At 55.2% G+C, this 18,240-nt stretch overlaps 1 protein-coding gene across 4 annotated transcripts in view; it reads left to right on the top strand.

Annotated features, from left to right (window-relative positions):
* Window positions 1-18,240, top strand: part of AGAP1 (ArfGAP with GTPase domain, ankyrin repeat and PH domain 1) — a 411,022-nt gene that overhangs the window by 350,577 nt on the left and 42,205 nt on the right. For all 4 annotated transcript variants that reach the window (XM_075529186.1, XM_075529185.1, XM_075529188.1 and 1 more), the window contains 2 exons: window positions 5,368-5,458; window positions 9,159-9,381. In XM_075529186.1, coding sequence (XP_075385301.1) covers window positions 5,368-5,458; window positions 9,159-9,381 — 314 coding nt within the window. The remainder of the gene's footprint in view (window positions 1-5,367; window positions 5,459-9,158; window positions 9,382-18,240) is intronic.

Below are 18,240 nucleotides of genomic sequence, written 5' to 3'. Positions count from 1 at the left end.
ACCACTCGCATGTGCCCCAGGTGTCTGCATTCATGTCAGCGGACATCCCCTTTCCATCTCCCTCTCCACGAACCCAAGATGTAAAACTGACTGCTTACAGGTGCTCCAGGTCCTACCTGATCCAGCATCAGGTCAGCTCCCACTGGGGACAGACAACAGACACCTCTGTCTGCATGGGCGTCAGGGCCTCTGAGGAAGAGCCCACGTGCGGTTCCTAAATTCAACAAGCTTTAATGTCATGAGGGTAATTCCTCATTGTTTTAGCCAGAATGAAGGAGAGAGAGAGGGTATGTTAGTCTGGGTAGACTAGAGAAATAAATCCAGATATACTCATGTGTATAAGAGAGAGCTTTATAGATATCAAAGAGTAATTGTTTATTAAGAAAGCATCCCAGCCCAGTCCCGATCAAGTCCCGATCAAGTCTGATACTACCCATCTGTCCAATACCAGTCTATAAACTTCTCTTCAGACTCACGCAACACATGCAGTGATGCCAAATGCAGGAAGATCACAGGCCAGTGAGTGGGGAGTCTTGTGGATCCAGTGGCAGCATCTCAGCGCTGGTGTGGGCCTCCTTGTGGCTCCTTCAGCTCCAGGGCTCTGGCTGGGGTCAGCCAGACTGCTGCTGTAGACCTTTCTTCTCTAAAAGACAGAGTCTGGGGAATACAAGGTGACTCCTTGAGTGTTATCAGCAGGAAGAAGGAAGCAGAGAGGCTGTGTGTCCGTCCCACTTCTGGGGAGGAAGACCGGAGTTTCCAGAATCCTCAGGAGAAGGCCATGCCCACACAGAGGCATTCCTGGGTATGACCTGATTGACAGGCTAGACTCCACCCCTTTGCTCACATTGACAGGAGATGATGTAAGTGCCACCGAGGGAGACAGACAAACAGACCTTCAGCAGCATCTCTGCATGCTGGCCCATAACCCACCTTGTATGAAACTGACTTCCCAGACCAAGAACCACGGGTGCTTCGATGCCATTCTTTCTGGTGCTTGGGTGTTCCGAAGCCCTGGCACCTTTGCTGGACTGTTGCAGACACTAGGAGCCCTGGAGGCCTCCTGGTTACACGGTCAGCAGTTTGCACCCACTCTCTGCTGCTCAGGAAAAGGCCTGGATTTCTACTCCTGTCAAGAGCCACAGTGCCGTCAAAAAGGGAAATAAAGCGTTACAGTCTGGGAAACCCACAGGGGCGGTTCTGCCCTGTCCTCCAGGGTGGCCGTGAGGCGGAGCCAACTTGCTGGCGGTGGGTTTAGTGTTGTAGACACACAAGAAGCATTCTGGTCTTTTTCAAACTGGTATCAACCAGAAGCCAAGAGAGGGCACTGCCCCCAAACCACCTTCCTCTTTCACCGTGCCAAGAACTTTCCAGCAGTGGTGGATGCCTGTGGTTACACAGGGGTCTGGCTTTCAGAGAGGCTCTTTCGTGACCCTCCTTAACCAGGGGGCTTGGGCCCCGTCGTTATTAGAGCGTGATATGCTTCTCTTTTGCAAACATGTTTTATACCCAAGGTGGGAGAATGCACTGTTTTCGTTCTGAGCACCTCAACGCAGCACTAAACCCTGCCCCCAAGATGAGGGTGGGGTGCTTCCCTGCCCCCTGGTCCCCACATCCCCCACCCAGCCCTGGAATTGCTCTTCAGCCCGGGGAGGGGACCGTGTTGTTCACCAGGCTGATGCACGTCCAGATGTGATGGGGAGTCCACGATTCTCGGAGCAACCTCTGGGCCTTGGTCTCTCTGTCTTCCCTCTCTCCGAGAGAGAGAGAGAAAAAGAGAGAGAGAGAGACACCCCCACCACCCCTGCCAGGTTCTTCTCAGCCCTCTCCTCCACATCCCACTAGACCAATGCAGGCTCCAGCCTGAAGTCGCTGTCCCCACCCAGATGTGCCTGTTCTCAGAGGACACCTCCCCCATAGAGACACCTTCAGGGCAGCAGGAGGTCAGAGGAGTTCGGGCTCCTGCAGGGCCCTGAGTGGCCTTCGGTTCCAGAGGTCAGCAAGAAGAGGGCACGGTGGGGCGCAGGTGCCCCTGCATGGAGAAGTACATGTTGACACTGCACGAACCTGCTGGAAATGCTTGACATACCGTGAAGGTGACCAACACAGGACACAGGGACACGATGCAAGCGTGGCTGCTGGGAGAAGCGGTGCCCGGGGACCTGCTGCTGCCGGCCTTCCCTTTCTAAAAGACACAGAGTCTGGGGACACAGCGAGGCCAAGTGCAAACGGTGGGATGTGCCCACGTGCACCTCAGAAACACCACAGGGTGAGGGTCAGGCTGTGCTGTGTGCCCCTCAGACGATGCAGGGATGAGTCAGTGGTAGGGGAGCAGGGTGGAAAAACAAGGGGCTACTTTGAGGACTAAGGTGTGCCTGACCCAAGCCAGGGTCTCTTCAATCGCTTCCTCTGCAAGTGGAAGACCAAGGAAGAATTGATGCATTTGAATTATGGTGCTGGAGAAGAATATTGAAAGAACAGATAGTTCTGTCTTGGAAGTGCAGCCAGAATGCGCTGTAGAGGCAGGGATGGTGAGACTGTCTCATGTGGTTTGGACAGATTGTCAGGAGAGACCAGTCGCTGGAGAAGGATGTCATGCGTGGTGAAGGGGAAGGCCGGCCAGGAGATGGACGGGCACCGTGGCTGCAACCCTGCCCTCGCACGGGAGAGCAGCTGTGGGGCCAGGGCAGGACCGGGCAGTGTTTCCTTCTGTGGCAGACAGGGCCGCGATGAGTGGGAGCTGGCTGGACAGCATCTAATAACTTGAGGACAGACACATGGGCAGACAGACAAAATCCAGGTGTCAATAGAAAGACCTCCCTTTTTATTGTTGCAAAAATACTGATAACTCAGCAAAAGCCCTTTCAACAAACTTTGAATGATTGGGTATCTAACCAAAGGAAATTTGTTTATAAAATCCAATAATTCATTATGATAATTAGGCCCTCACAATTAATACATCGTAATTCATCACTTTGTAGTGAGCCATAGATTAGTCCACCTGAAGCCATCTGACACATGTGGTTCGATTTAAAGCAGCCCTGGTGGCTGTGCGGCAGGCTGCTAATCGCAAAGTCAGCAGTTTGAACCTACCAGCCACTCCCCAGAGGAAAGATGAGGCTCTCTGCTCCTGGAAAGATGGAGAGTCCTGCGAACCCCCAGGGGCAGTTCTCCCCTTTGCTGTAGAGTCTCAGAGTAAGTGAGTTTGGTTTGGGTTGGTGTCACACTGGCTAAAGTACTCGGCGGCCCACAGATGGTTGGCAGTTTGAACCCACCACCAACTGCTCGGAGTGGGTGAGAGGTACTGAGTTGCTCAGCTTCCGCAGGATGAGAGTCCTGGAGCCCCCTGGGGCGGTTCTGCTGGGTCTTACAGGGTCCACAGCCGTGGGTGGGGTTTGGAATTCTTAGGAATTCTTGCACCAGCATTCCATCCAGCTTGTTATGATTGCCCATGATGTTGATGAGATCCTTTAGCCACCCCCAGGGGGCCTTGCCCCGCTACCTGGTGGGATCCTCCTTCACACATCATCATGGACTGATGCCAAGTTTCCAACATGAGCCTGTGTTTGGAGGTATTTTTTAGCCTGAACAGTTGTCCACCAGAGGGGGTGTCCCCGGTGGCTGACCACATGGTCATGGAGAAGGACGGCACCGAGGGAGAGGAAGTGGTGCCCTAGCCAGCCAGGGGCGGCTTCGGAGGCAGAGTCCCTAACGGGCTGTCTTTGCGGCTTTCACATACATGCATGTAGATGTGCGCAGAGCAAGCACTTGCTGGACAAAGGCACTGTATGAAGACGTTGGTAACATTGTGTTGTGGGTGGTCCAAGGAGCGCTGGTGGCACAGCAGGTTAAGTGCTGGGCTCCTAAAGTGATTCAAACCCACCAGTCCCTCCAAAAGAGGAAAACGGGGCTGTCTGCCCCCATGAAGATGTATAGTCCCAGGAGCCTTGGGGCCTCTCTGCTCTGTCCTGGAGGGTCACTAAGCATCGGAACCCACTCGATGTGGCCGTGGGTTGACACGGAGGTGCATGCATGTGCGCGTATGTGTGTTTGCTCATACAAGCTTGTGTTTTCCTGCCCTTGTATGTTTGGGTTTCCTGCGTTAAGCACAGTCTGGGGTGTGCTTGCTTACTTATTTTTCGTTGTTAAAGAAGATGGCAACATTGAGTTTGGGGGTGTCAAGTGCTCAGCTTCATTCCGTCCCCACTAGGGTCTTTCCCAACCATTGTTCAGGAGGATCCTCAGGGATCGTTCCTGCTTTGAAATAAATCTGTGCGCCAAAGACAAAGCTAGTTTCTGACATAGGGCAAAAGACCTTGGGTGGGGAGGAGAGACGATGTCTCTCTACCCACAAGGTGCTGGCAACATGGACTTTCCATTTCAGAAGACTGAATCGGGACCTGTACCTCACCCTGTGTACAGAACCGAGCTCAAAATGGGTGCAAGCCCTGCACGTGAGCCCCAGAACTACAGGGATCATCCGTGAAGAACCCGAGGGCGCTGGTAAACGGCAGACACACTAGCAAGCCTCGCAGACAACACGCAGAAGACTGGTGGACATCAGCACCCAGAGAGGGAAATGCAAACCCTCGGGTGGTTTGAGATAGTGACGTGTCGGACAAGGGACTAAAGTCTGCAAAAGGCCGCAATGAAGAAATGGCCATTAGATGCGTCCAAGAAGACATCCATGTGGCCAACCATTCAGCCGAAGCAGAAAGCTCTCAGTCGCCAGCCACCCGAGGCATGCTGTTCTGTGATCCACATGCTCGGCAGTTCAGAACCACCGGGCTGGGTTTTCTACTCACGTAGTCAGTCCCGGGAGCCCGCGGGGTCGCTGTGAGTCAGCACTGACCGGGCGCCAGTGAGAGCCATCAGACGCAGATGAGACCGTCTCGCCCGAGCACTGCTATCAAAGTAGAGAAAGGCAGACTGCCAACAAATGCTGGGGGGCGGGGGCTGCAGAGAGAGTTGACCCCTCAGACACTGCCAGCACAGCCATGGTGTGATGGTGTGCCCCCCCTCCCCCGCAAAGCCGAGTATCTCGTCCAGGCCAACCACTTACACTCACCAAGTGGCCGTGGGTCACCTGGCCATCCGAAGATGACCTGGAATTCCCCTCTGCTCCGGCGGCCTGGTCGGATTGGCTTCATCTGGTCAGTGTTAATTCTCCAGGTGTCTTCACGGAGCTTAACCAATGGGCTCTTGGCTACCCTCAGTTACCCTTTTCCCTAAAGGGAGTGCTCAGCATCTGAAGGTCACTCACGCTTTGCCCGTGGCGATCGCTCCGGGCTTTCCCTGCGTGGGTGGTAGATGAGCCGGTGGATCTCCAGCGCCCTCATTATCTGCGTTTGTCTCCCCCTCTCTGCCCAGTCCCGGCTGACCAGTCAGAGCGAGGCCCTGGCCCTGCAGTCAATACGCAACGTCAGAGGGAACTCACACTGCGTGGACTGCGAGACGCAGAGTAAGTGCGTGCGGGGGACGGGACGCGGAGGGGGCACCGCCGTGCTGTGGGCAAGTCTGTGGCATTTGCCAGACAAGGTTTCGTGGGGGATTCCGCAGCTCTGAAAGCATCTGATTGAGGGCTCACCTTCCGTGCGGGAGCCCCAGGTTCAGCTTCCAGCTAGGGCACCTCAGGCACAGGCACCCGCCTCTGCCCATAGGGGCTGGTGTGCCATGAGGCCGCTAAACGGGTTCCAGCAGAGCCTTACAACTAGGAAGAAAGAGCTGGCAACCAACCTCTGAAAGCCCCTTGGGTCAGCTCAGTCCCATCGTGTGGTGCCACAGGACCGGTGGGCCTCTGTTCCCTGTGCATTAGGCTGCCAAGAGTCCAGGGCCAGCCTTGGGAAGCTGACAGCACGCACTGAGCTGTTGTGACTTGAACACCACATCCTTCACTCTGTAGCCTCCCCAATGGCAGGGCACTCTTTCTCAGGGGCCCTGGGACCTTCTGTGTGATCCCAGTCAGCACATTGCGCAGTGGGAACTGGGCACCACCTGGTGCTTCGGGTCTGAGGGCCATGGGGGCTATGGTTCAAGTGTTCCTTTAATTTTTCAGGCTAATCCTTTCCATGCATCTTGGCTTTGGTTGGTTTGTTTTCTTTCCCTCTCCTTTGTCCTAAATGGGGGGAGACCAGGAGCTGCCTCTGAGATAGTAGCTACTCATATCTGCCACACAAGGCTCAGTCACTGCTCACCAATGTAGGGGGTGGAGCTTTGTCTTGGTGGCACTGCGTGATGCCTGTGGACCTACTGTCCTCCTAAGCCTATTGGTCCCGTCTTCGCCCCTCAGGCCTCATTCCCTGGGGTATTTGGCGAGGGCGAGGAGGTTTTCAGAGCTTTGCCCCCGGTGTGCGCTACGATATTCTTGTATTTGCAGCCTTTACAGTTGGTTACAAATGTAGAAACCTGTACATGCTCATGGTGTATTTGTGCCCCCTCACCTGCCCACTTGTCCAGTTTGCACATCCACCTACATATCCCCTGGCAGATTATCCCGTGACCTCAGGATGGTGGGGGTCATGACAGACTGTTGCTTACCCCTGCCCTGTGCACCCCTCAGTGACTGGGCTCCCTCTCACAGGACGCATCCTGATCCGTGTCCACCTTCCAGTTCATATTTCCCTTCCCTCAACACAGAGCTGCTCCACGCCAGTGGGAGTGGTGACCCCAGCGGAGACCTGTTCGTTTAGTTAGTGAACTAGTGATAGATACAAACTTTGTATTGTGATTTAGGTGAGGGCTTACATCCGTTTGCCATTCAACAAGAGGACTGCATTAGTGTTGTGATGCCGACAACCCTCCCTGCGGTGGAGCAGCACCCTCTCCGCTTCCTCCCTGTGTCCCTCCTCTCCGTCCCCCCTTCGTCCCTCTCCTGCCTCCCTGGGTAAAGGCTGCCCTGCAGCTTCTCTTGGCTCAGTGTTCTGAAGAGCGCCACCTCTCTGCTGAAGTCAGTCACCTAATAGGCCCAGAAAGCAGAGTCGCAGGGTGGGTTCAGTCCAGGTTTGAAGTGTGTCCAAGGAAGGATCCTGGGCTTTAGGGTTCTGCCAGTCTCTCTCTGACTGTGGGCGGAGATCAGGGAACTCCTGTGCCCTTCACGTGTGAGGCAGTGGTGATCCCTGGGCATTTCGCAGCAGGGCTGAGAGGGCTCTGAGCTGGACTTCAGGGAGATGGAGCTGCAGGCATCGTTGCAGATGGACTGCACTGGACAGGTGCAGAAGGAGAGGCCAGGGGGCGATTCCAGTTATGTAAAGGGCCAAACAGGACATTCGTCCAGGACTGGAGCAGACAGGTTGAGGGGCGGGGTGGCCTGCAAATGATTGAGGGGCACAGAAAACATTAGTGTAGACATTGTGTTCCGGAAGCTGGGCTGTGAGACGCAGCGGAGACACAGCAGGAGAGCTGAGGAGAGGGGGCGGAGCTGGGTTTGCTGGAGCTGGTCACACTCCGCATCACCCTGGTCCCTAAACACCCTCTGCACACAGCCTGCTGTCCTGGCCCTCATCTCCAGCCTGCCTCGCCGTGCTAGCTGGGCATCCCTGGGCACATGGCCTCTGTGTGTCCTTGTTGCTTTTGTCCAGGCATCTGTTTCCTCCTCCCAGTGTGAGGTCGTGGGCCCCTTTCTCTGATATGCCCCCAGGGTGGCTGCTCAGCACCCTGGTGAGACTCTGCTCTTGGTGGTGTGGGTCATGGAGTTGGTTCTAGCGCATAGCCACCCTCTGTAAAGAGAACAGAACACTTGTCCCAGCTTCACAATTGTTGCTGATGCTTCACCCATCACTGCAGCCACCGTGCCAGTCCATCTCATGAAGGGTCTTCCTCTTTTCCACTGGCCTTCTATTTTACCAAGCATGAGGTCCCTCTCTACAACTGGTCCCCCTGATGACTTGTCTCGAGTCATGAGATGCAGTCTCACCATCCTCGTGTCTAAGGAGCATTTCTGGCTGTCCTTCCAAGACAGATTTGTTCCTTCCAGCGGTCCACGCTGCTTTCAAGATTCCCTGCCAACACTGCACCTCAAAATCACCCGTTCTCCTTTGACCTCCTCACCCGGCATTCAGACTTCAGACGCACATGAGGTGACTGAAAATATCAAAGCTCCTTCGCCCTCCAAGTGACATCTTGGTGCGTGGTTGGTGTTAAATAAAAGGGCTGGCTGGTTCAGGCCTTTCCCGGTCATTGCTATCCACAGGATAGGGATGTGTCTCCCAGTGAATCCCAAGAAACAGAATGTCGCTTGCGTGGGCTTTTGTAGAGGTGGTGGAGGTAGAGGTGGAGGTACAGGTGGTGGTGCTAGTTGGCTCTTCAAGTGAACTCAGGGAAAATACTGATTTCTCCTGGGAAAATGGAAGCCTTATTTGATTTTATCAGTGTCAGAAACCATTAACTGCCAAGGTCAACACATCTTCACAAATAATCGTGTAGCAAATAATCCTCACAGATAATCATGTAGTGAAGGCCTGGGTCTCCTGGTGATGTCGGCCAGTTTCTCATAATGAGTGACCCGGTTCAGAGACCCTGGTGCTGCTCTGGGGATCCCTTCATTATCCTGCACTCCCAAGCCCTTCGGCCAGTGTCACGGCCTCACGCCACCACTCAGGGCTGCTCGAGTTGGGTCAGAACGTAACCCAAGGGCCCTGCCACCATCGTGCCAAGAGGGAAGAGTGGAGAGGTTCAGGTTTCTTAGAGGCTTTCCTTAAACAAGCTCTCAGGCGCCAGATTTGCTTGCAGTTTGTACCTCTTTGCTCACTGAAATGTCCAGACATGTCCATCGTGTGGCTAATGAGACATTGGCATGCCGGGTACAGCCTCGAGGCATCGCGTTAGCTTGGGAGTGACACAGAGCCCACCTACGGCCCAGCTGCCCCCAGTTCACACAAAGCTTTCTCTGTGGAAGCCTCCCTCTTGAGTTGATTGCTACAGTTGACCTGTTAGAAAGTATCTCTACCATTACTTCCGTTATCCTAAGGAGTAGGCTTTGGCTTCAGCACATGCCCAAAATCATCTACCAAGGGGAGTGTTTCCATGTGCTTCTTAGAAGGGGCTGCCAGGCATCATTCGTTGACTGTGCCCGGACCATACATGCCCTTCAGAATCCAAGAGCGTTTGGAGCCAGTTCCTTTGGTTGAATGACATCTCTGGTTCCCTGTCCCCTCTCTCTGCAGATCCAAACTGGGCCAGCTTGAACTTGGGCGCCCTCATGTGCATCGAGTGCTCAGGAATCCACCGGAATCTCGGCACCCACCTGTCCCGTGTCCGCTCTCTGGACCTGGACGACTGGCCCATTGAGCTCATCAAAGTGATGTCATCCATCGGGAACGAGCTGGCCAACAGCGTCTGGGAAGAAAGCCGCCAGGGCCGGACGAAGCCCTCCCTGGACTCCACGAGGTAGGGCCTTGGAAGGTGCTCACGGAGGCAGCCCACCTCCGGAGTGGCCCTGAGGATGGCCGCCCCTGGAGTGGCCTGGGCAACCCGGGAGGATGGTGACCAACTGAGCCCCGGAATGTCCAGATTTGAATTGGGTCTTTGCTGGACGTAGCTCATTCTTACTCCTCAACTTTTGATGTTTGTCTTGTGGCCTTGAGTGGGTTTCTCTCCCCTTCTTAGCAATGTTCAAAGTTCCCGACCTCACGAATCTGTGACTTTCGTTAATACATTCCTAATAGGTGTAAGCTGAGCTGTTAGCACTAATTAGGAATGTTTTAATTCTTCAGCTCTATTATTTTTTATGTCTTTGGTAGGCATCTCGCCCGTTGTGTTCCCCGCCTCCCCCCTCCAATGGCAGAATGTATCTTGTGATAGTACCTCTCTCAGCCAGTTCATCAGCCAAGCAGGGCGTAATGTATGGCGACTCCTCATTAATGTTAATTGCTACCCAGCGTAAAAACCGCATTTATTTTGAGGCCATTTAGTTTCTCATTTGTCATGTGCCGCGATTACAAACATGCATATTTAATGTCTCCAGGAGGTGACCAAATCAGAAGGCCTCTTGGGAGCCCTGTTTCAGGGGCCTCTGGTAGGGCCACCGTGGGTCACCCCAAGCCCAGCGGTGCCTGAAGAGACGAGCTTCCACCGTAGCTGCCACCGAGAAGGTCTCCCAACTTGAGAGACCCGTGCCCGCCATGGGGAGAGTTGACGCTGGCTTTCATGGGGGTGCCCTCTGACAGGTGTGTCTCCCATCCTTGTTGGGGGGTGTCATCGAGTCAGTTCCAACTCAGAGTGACCCTGTGCACACAGAAGGAACACTGCCCAGTCAGTCCTGCGCCCGCCGCACAGTGTGGCTTCTGTGTGAGGCCAGGGTAGCAGTCTCTGTGCCTGTCCGTCCCCTCAAGGGCCATCCTCTTTTTCACTTGCCCTCTACATTACCAAGCATGCTGTCCTTCTCCAGGGACTGGTCTCTCCTGTCGCTCTGTCCAAAGTACGTGAGATGAAATCTCCCATCCTTGCCTGTAAGGGGCCCTCTGGCCATACTTCTTCCACGACAGATTGGCTTGTTGGTTGGCATTCCCTGGTGACTTCAACATTCTTCTCCAGCACCGTGGTTCAGCTGCATCGATTCTTCTTCCGTCTTCCTTATTCAGTGCCCAACTTTCACATCCACAGGAGGCGATTGAAAATACCACGGCTGGGGTCAGGCGCCCCGTAGTCCTCAAAGTAACATCCTTGCTTTTCAACACTCTACAGAGGCCTTGGGCAGCAGATTGACCCAAGGCAAGGGGTGTTTTGATCTCCTGACTGTGGTTCCCTGAGCATTGGTTGCGCTTCCATCATGAGGGCCTTTAATTGTCTCAGATTTGGCTGATGAGCAGACACAGTGAAGCTCAAGTGGAATTGCCACCACTGGGTCCCAGGTGAAAGGTGAGGAGCAAGTTCCTACCACTGGGTCACACTAGGAAAGAAGAGAGGTGGGTGGGCCCTGCCTCTGACTCCTCTCAGAAACAAGTCGACGTGGCTCCAGCTTCTCCCGGAGGGTGGTGGGGGGTGGGCTGGGTGCTAGGAAGGCCCAGAATGTACATTTGCTGTTTGGAATTGCTTCCATTTCTCCGGACTTGATGGTGCAATGTGTGCGTGAGTAGCTTCGTTACAAACGGTGGTAATGACAGAGTCTCCAGGAAGTGCCTTTCCTTTGGCATCCGCATTTTAAAGACCCGTGCACGGTTTAATGTCCTTCTCGCTTGTTTTGGTTTTTCTTAGTTATCGGGTCCTTGAAGGACAGTTCCGGGTGGGAAGTGGACTCTGACCCGCAATTCCGTTGGGCGGCACAAAGACTGTTGAAACAAGTTCCCAAGGACGCGCTGAGAAGTCCGTGGGAAAACGGCATGCTACGATGGCGGCAGTTTCCCACACACTGGGAGCACCCTCCTACTTACTGCCTAACCTTATACGGTCCAAAGGCACATGCGTGCTGCTTTTGTTTTCATGAGAGGTGTGAATTCCAAGGCAAACCAAACTCACTGCCATCAAGTCGATGCTGACTCACTGAGAGCTTACAGGACCGGGTTGAACTGTCCCTGTGGGTTTCCGAGACTTTCGCTCCTCGCAGGAGTAGAAAGCCCTGTGTTGCTCCTGAGGAGCAGCTGCTGGTTTCAAACTGCTAACCTTGAGGTTAGCATAGTCTGTAACCCGCTAAGCCACCAGAGCTCCTTTTCCAAATGACAGCGGGATGGAGTGTGCATCATGTCCCCACCCCTCCCCTGTGCACACTCTCCAAAAACACGTGCACACACGCCCCGCCCCCCCCCACACACACGTATGGACTGGTCCAACAGTCGATTTCTTCTCCAAGAAACAACCTGTCTGGCAAGCAGGATGCATCCTTGTGGCCCAGACCGGGGCCAGTTAGGGCAGAGGGTGCCTTTGAGCTCCCAGCCGGCCAGCCTCCTGCTTGCTGTCCCTGCTCCCGATGAGGGCGGCTTCGGACGCCTCATAATTGGTTCCAGCGCTGCTCGGCCTCTCAGAGAACCGCCAGTTCAACTTGAGCTGCAGCATGATCAATGGAAGCTGACGGCCGCAGAGCTGATATTGACTTCCCAGCCCTAAACAGGGCCATCATTAGTCAAGAAAAGCATCGTTTAATTACTGCCAGGAATGGGAGAAAGACGGGGGGGTGGGGGGGGTGGGGGGGGCCAGAGCCACTGCCATTTTTTCATTTTTTCTCGATGCCTTCGCTCTTCGAAGTATCGTCAGAGGAGAAGAAGGGGTGCCTTCATGCACCCCCACCCCTCAGTAATAGAAGGTTAATTTGCAGTGAGAAGCCCTGTTAGAATAGATCAATGCCACCTCAATTAACTACATCTGGACTGCGGTCAGAAGCCCCCCCCCCCCTTAATTGCTATTGATACCATTTAAGCACACACTTAAAATATCGACCTGAAGTGTGGATCCTGCGGAGGTGGGGGCAGAATTAACGAGGTTTTAGGGGTACGAGGAGAGGGCGCTGGCTGCCTGTAGGTGCTGGTGCTCCATGACCTTGCATGTGAGCTGGAAAATCCTATACTCTGTTCATTCTGCTTTTACCGGGCACTTTTTGAAGCCCCCTGGTATGGTGTGTTGTTGGGCTGAAGGCCCCGGGTCGAGGCGTTGAAGCCCAGGGGCATGGTGGTGAGGTTTCAGCTGGCTTCCGGCTGACCCACCCCAAGAATCAGGATGGAGTCAGGTCAGTAGGAAAGAGGCGACGGAGGGAAGGAGTGAGTGCAGATGAGAGGGCGTGAAACCCTGTGGTCAGGGGCTGCCCCTCCATTCGCCCAGGTCCAGGCCGCATGTCTTCAGGGGTGAAATGAACACCCCAGCACCCCTGAAGGTGGTGCAGCGTCTCAGGAAACATGGCTCTATTCTGAGCCCACCCAGTGTCCCCCCCATGGAAGAAAGGCCCAGCAGTTGCCAGGAGTGGGACCTGATGGACAGCAGCTAGTGCTGCAGCTGCACATCCTGACCCCTCTGCCTGGAGGCTAGGCCTCACGGACGCTCGGCCGGGCACTTCTGCGTTCTCCCTGTGGCTACTTCCTGCAGCGGTGTTTGGGTGGACTCACTGCTGCGGGGATTACTTCCCATATAGCCGACCCTGAAGCTCGCTGGTGCTGCACGTGGGCTTCCAGACAGGAGGCTCACTCTGCTGCCTAGAGGGTCTCACCACCTGCCCTCCGCCTGTGCCCCTGCACCTCCACCTATGTGTCCCCACAACTCCACCTGTGTTCTCACATCTCCACCTGTCTCCTCATACCTCCACCTGTGTCCCCGCACCTCCACCTGTGTGTCCTCGCACCTCTACCTGTGTGTTCCCCCTACCTCCACCTGTGTCCCCACAGCTCCACCTGTGTCCCCACACCTCCACCTGTGTGCTCACACCTCCACCTGTGTACCCATACCTCCACCTGTGTGTCCCCAACACTTCCACCTATGTCCCCGCACCTCCACCTGTGTGTCCCCGCACCTCCACCTGTGTGTCCCCCCACCTCCATCTGTGTGCCCCACCTCCACCTGTGCCCCCGCACCTCCACCTGTGTGTCCTCCCATCTCTACCTGTGTCCCCGCACCTCCACCTGTGTCCTCCCATCTCTACCTGTGTCCCCGCACCTCCACCTGTGTCCCCACGCCTCCACCTATGTGTCCTCACACCTCTACCTGTGTCCCCACACCTCTACCTGTGTCCCCACAGCTCCACCTCTGTCCCCACAGCTCCACCTGTGTCCCCACTGCTTCACCTGTGTCCCCACACCTCTACCTGTGTTCTCACACCTCCAATTGTGTCCCCACACTTCCACCTGTGTGTTATGATGTCCTTCTCCAGAGACTGGTCTCTCCTGACCTCTACCTCTGTCCCCACACCTCCACCTGTGTGTCCACACACCTCCACCTGTATGTTCTCACACCTCCACCTGTGTCCCCACAATTCCACCTGTATGTCTCCACAACTCCACCTGTGTCCTCACACCTCCACCTGTGTCCTCACACCTCCACCTGTATGTTCTCATACCTCTACCTGTGTCCCCACAACTCCACCTCTTCTACCCCCCTCACTGTCCCCATGCTTCCCTCTCCCTCCTCTGTCCCCACTTCAGGGCACTTAGCCTGGACAGTGTCAGTGTAAGCACCTGATTACCTGGGGTGGAAGCCGAGGGCTCCTTCCAGGCTGGAGCCTGCTGGAAGAGGGCATTTGCAGGTCCACAGAGGCACCCTCGGAAAGTACCATGGCCTCTTGGCTGTCTCGTGGAAGAAGGTCCAGTGTGCTGACTCAGTATTTGTCCCCACATACCTCTTCCTCCCCTTTGTCAGCCTCCTTTCTCTCGTCCCCGTAGCTGGCGAGACCTCATCGGGCGTTCTGCCCGGAGGAAGATGGAGGCTCTGTGAGCAGCCAGGCCACCGCACACTGCCCCAGCCGGTGGAGACGTGGGTCCCCGCCAGGCCCAGCCAGCACCCTTTGATTGCAGACACTGTGCTCTGGGCTGATTTATGCACATGATGATATCGAATCCAAATGGGAAATAATTGGAACCCCGTGCTGGCTCTAAGACCCTAAGAGCAAGACCACTCGGCCATGCCATGGCTTTGTCTTGTTGAGTTTGATAGTGAGATAGCAGCCTGCCAGTGAGGTCTCAAATTTCCACCCTGAGGATGCACACTTAGGGATGGAGCCTTGGGGAACCCGCACAGCCTGGGGACCCCCAGCTCCGAGACTGCTCCCCTGGCGGCTCCCACCCCGGCAGGTGGCTCCTCCCCATCTTGTTTCTCTGGAGTGCGCCTGCCCCCTCACCACCTCTTCCCGTTCTTTCTTTAAAACATAAAATATGGGGAGGGAGAGAAACAGTGGTGGGGGAGAAAGGGCTTTGCCATGCTGACCAGGGCCCATCTGCAGTCGCGTGGCATCTGTCCCCACATGTCACTTCCCTCATTAACAAGCAATTGAATTAATTAAATGCTACTCAGAACACGCATAACAAGCTACCGGCAGTGTCCAAATTAGCACTGATAATCAAGGACGATTCCCTTTATTACCCGGCTAAGTGGTGCGGGCTCGGAGCGGATCGGAGCAGAGCGCCCGGCCAGCCCTCCACTGTTTACCTGCCCCCAGCTTCTGCCTGTGGAAGGCGAGCTTCCCTTACCTAGTTAATTTACCACAATCACCGAGCATGGCGGATGGGCGCCCTGCCCCCGCCGCCGCCACCACCGCACCCCGTCCCCTCCCCGGCTGCCCTCCCCCAGCCCCAGCCTTTGTATCTCAAGCTCGCTGATAAATTAAAGGCCACCCCTGTGGTCTCTCAAGTGAGTAATAGAGGCAGAAATTTCATTTTGCAACTGGCTGATTTAATGATCCAAAGGGTAATTAATGGCCTGATTATCTTAATGTTAAATATGTCCGGCAGCAATTACTGTGACCTCCCGCTTGTCAAGGTCCAGGCTCTGCTCTTCTTTCAATTAAGTTCTCTGGGGTTTAATGGTATGAATAAACTTCGGATTCTATCATCCTGGATGGACGCGGAGGGTTCAGGGAGCGGGGGGCGCCTGCCCAGTTTTAATCCGCCTGCCTGCAGCTCCACCGCCAAGTGTCCACCATTAGAACAAGGACGCTTTAACTTTCGTGTGTCTGCGCGCGTGCACCCCTCTTTTGTTTCATTTGTTGCGTTGTCCTGCATGGGTCCTGTCTCCGGCTGGGAGGGTGCCGGGCAGTGTGTGTCCGGGCAGCCACACTGACTGCTTCTCAAGGCTCGTCTCATCCAATATAAATTATCATGTGAACACGGTGGTTTTTCTGTGTGACAGGCTTAATTAATTGGCAGGAGCCCCCGAAAATGACAGTGCCACTAATTGCAACTCAAAGTCAATTTCTGTCACCGTGGCGCACCCGTCGGCAGGCGTGCCCCGGCCTCAGCTGGCAGAGTGGGCCACGCTTCCGGCCGGGCACCCTGATCCCCGGCCAGGGTCGGTACAGGCTCTTGGGAGCCGCTGTGTCCGTCGCAGGCACGCCATCCGACTGCAGGAGGGACACTTGGCGCCGGTCAAGTTGACGCAGCCTGCAGCCCTGCGGGCCGACAGCCTACTCAGCCCAAGGTTCCGGTGACTTCGAGGGGCTTGGGACCAGGCTGTGGGTGCACGCTCTCTCCGAGGCCGTTCAGGGCGTTCTGGACAAGCGGGGTCTCATTAGCACATTGCTGAACACGCTGGCGTCTACTCGGGCCGGGGCCTCGCTCTCACAAAGACGCAACCATAAATATTAAGCCAATTAGGAAAATGTACGAACAAGAAGTGCCTCCACAGCCATCCAGAGCCAGCCGCGGGTTACAGCTGACAGCAGATGCCGCCGCTCCTCCCATGAGCGGCCTCCTGGCGGGCCCGAGGTCAGCCATGGCTCTCCCAGTCGGCCTGCTCCGTTTGGGAAAGGTTCCCGTGCCAGCCGGATCGTGCTGGGCATTCTGCACAGACTCCTAAGTGTAGGTCCAGCGGTGGCAGGACTTGGTAGCTCATGGTGAAGTGAGTGGGAACCTGCCATTGCAAGGACAACTGTCCCTGCCTGTCCCCTCCAACCCAGATGGGCAAACAGTGCTGTGGGGTTCCTCCAGCTGCCACGGCACGGGACCCCCAGGATGCATGCTGGGAGCCAGCTGAGCAACTGGGCAGCCGTCTCTAGTCATTGTCCCCATTTGCTTTTTGACATGAAGCCATAGCAACGATGACGGGAGGGGAGGGGGGTTTTAAGAGTTCGGGGAATCCCCGAGAGAGGGAAATGTATGGCACCTGCAGCACTGCTAGGATGGACAGAGGAGTCGGGTGGGACGCCTGTCCTCCTCCAGCTCTCCCAGAGGGCCTTTTAAAAAACAGCACCCCCTCTAACTCCACCATGCTGTTTGAATTGCGTATACCCCAGAAACACTCTCTTCTTCTTCTCGAATGCTGGAAGGAAGGAATAGCAAACCTGGATCCGGGGTCCAGGATGCAGGGTACTGTGTGTTCTTCCCCACTGGCACTGGGACACCCTTGTGTCCCAGGGGCAGGGAGCGGGGTCCGTAACTGATCAGCAGGGCAGGTGGAAGGCCGCTCCTGGTCCTGTCCCTGTCCTTTATGGCCTGGCACCCTCCCTGTACTCCTCTCTGGGTCCCGTGTGCTATGTCTGAGGGGGTACTGTGACCCAGGTCTATTGTGACCCAGGTCTATTGTGACCCAGGTCTATTGTGTCCCAGGGCTACTGTGACCCAGGGCTATTTTGACCCAGGTCTATTGTGACCCAGGGCTGTTGTGACCAGGTCTATTGTGAGCAGGGTTATTGTGACCCAGGTCTATTGTGACCCAGGTCTATTGTGACCAGGTCTATTGTGAGCAGGGCTATTGTGACCCAGGTCTATTGTGACCAGGTCTATTGTGAGCAGGGCTATTGTGACCCAGGTCTACTGTGACCCAGGTCTATTGTGACCCAGGTCTATTGTGACCCAGGTCTATTGTGACCAGGTCTATTGTGAGCAGGACTATTGTGACCCAGGTCTATTGTGATCCAGGGCTATTGTGACCCAGGTCTATTTTGACCCAGGGCTACTGTGACCCAGGGCTATTGTGACCAGGGCTGTTGTGACCAGGTCTATTGTGACCAGGTCTATTGTGAGCAGGGTTATTGTGACCCAGGTCTATTGTGACCCAGGTCTATTGTGACCAGGTCTATTGTGAGCAGGGCTATTGTGACCCAGGTCTACTGTGACCCAGGGCTATTGTGACCCAGGTCTATTGTGACCCAGGTCTATTGTGACCAGGTCTATTGTGATCAGGGCTATTGTGACCCTGGTATATTGTGACCCAGGTCTATTGTGACCCAGGTCTATTGTGTCCCAGGGCTTCTGTGAACCAGGGCTATTGTGACCCAGTTCTTCTCTGACCCAGGTCTATTGTGACCCAGGTCTGCACAGACAGCAGGTGCTGTCCAGCCGGCTCGGACTGATGGGGACCCTGGCCCCGGGTGTATCAGAGAGGGACTCTGCCCCAGAGGTTACTCAAGGATGTTTTTTTTTTGAGCAGTGGATCACCAGGCCTTTCTTCTGAGGTCCCCGGGGACAATGGGGGACTTGACACTCCAACCTTTTTCATATAGCCAAGCACGTTAACCAATTGCAGCCCAGGGATGCGTGTATATCGGCAGATATCAAGCTTGGCAAAGTAGAGGGGTGTGGACCTGGATCAGCACGGCGACTGCCACAGTGGCTCAGGCATAAGAACAATCATGACAATGGCGAAGGACTGGGTGGCGTTTTGTTCAAAAAGTTCAGGGAA

This window comes from Tenrec ecaudatus, chromosome 13 (assembly GCF_050624435.1).
Source record: "Tenrec ecaudatus isolate mTenEca1 chromosome 13, mTenEca1.hap1, whole genome shotgun sequence".
Taxonomy (NCBI): Eukaryota; Metazoa; Chordata; class Mammalia; order Afrosoricida; family Tenrecidae; genus Tenrec; species Tenrec ecaudatus.
The sequence above is the reverse complement of the archived record's forward strand: the minus strand, read 5'-3'. Positions and strand labels throughout refer to the sequence as shown.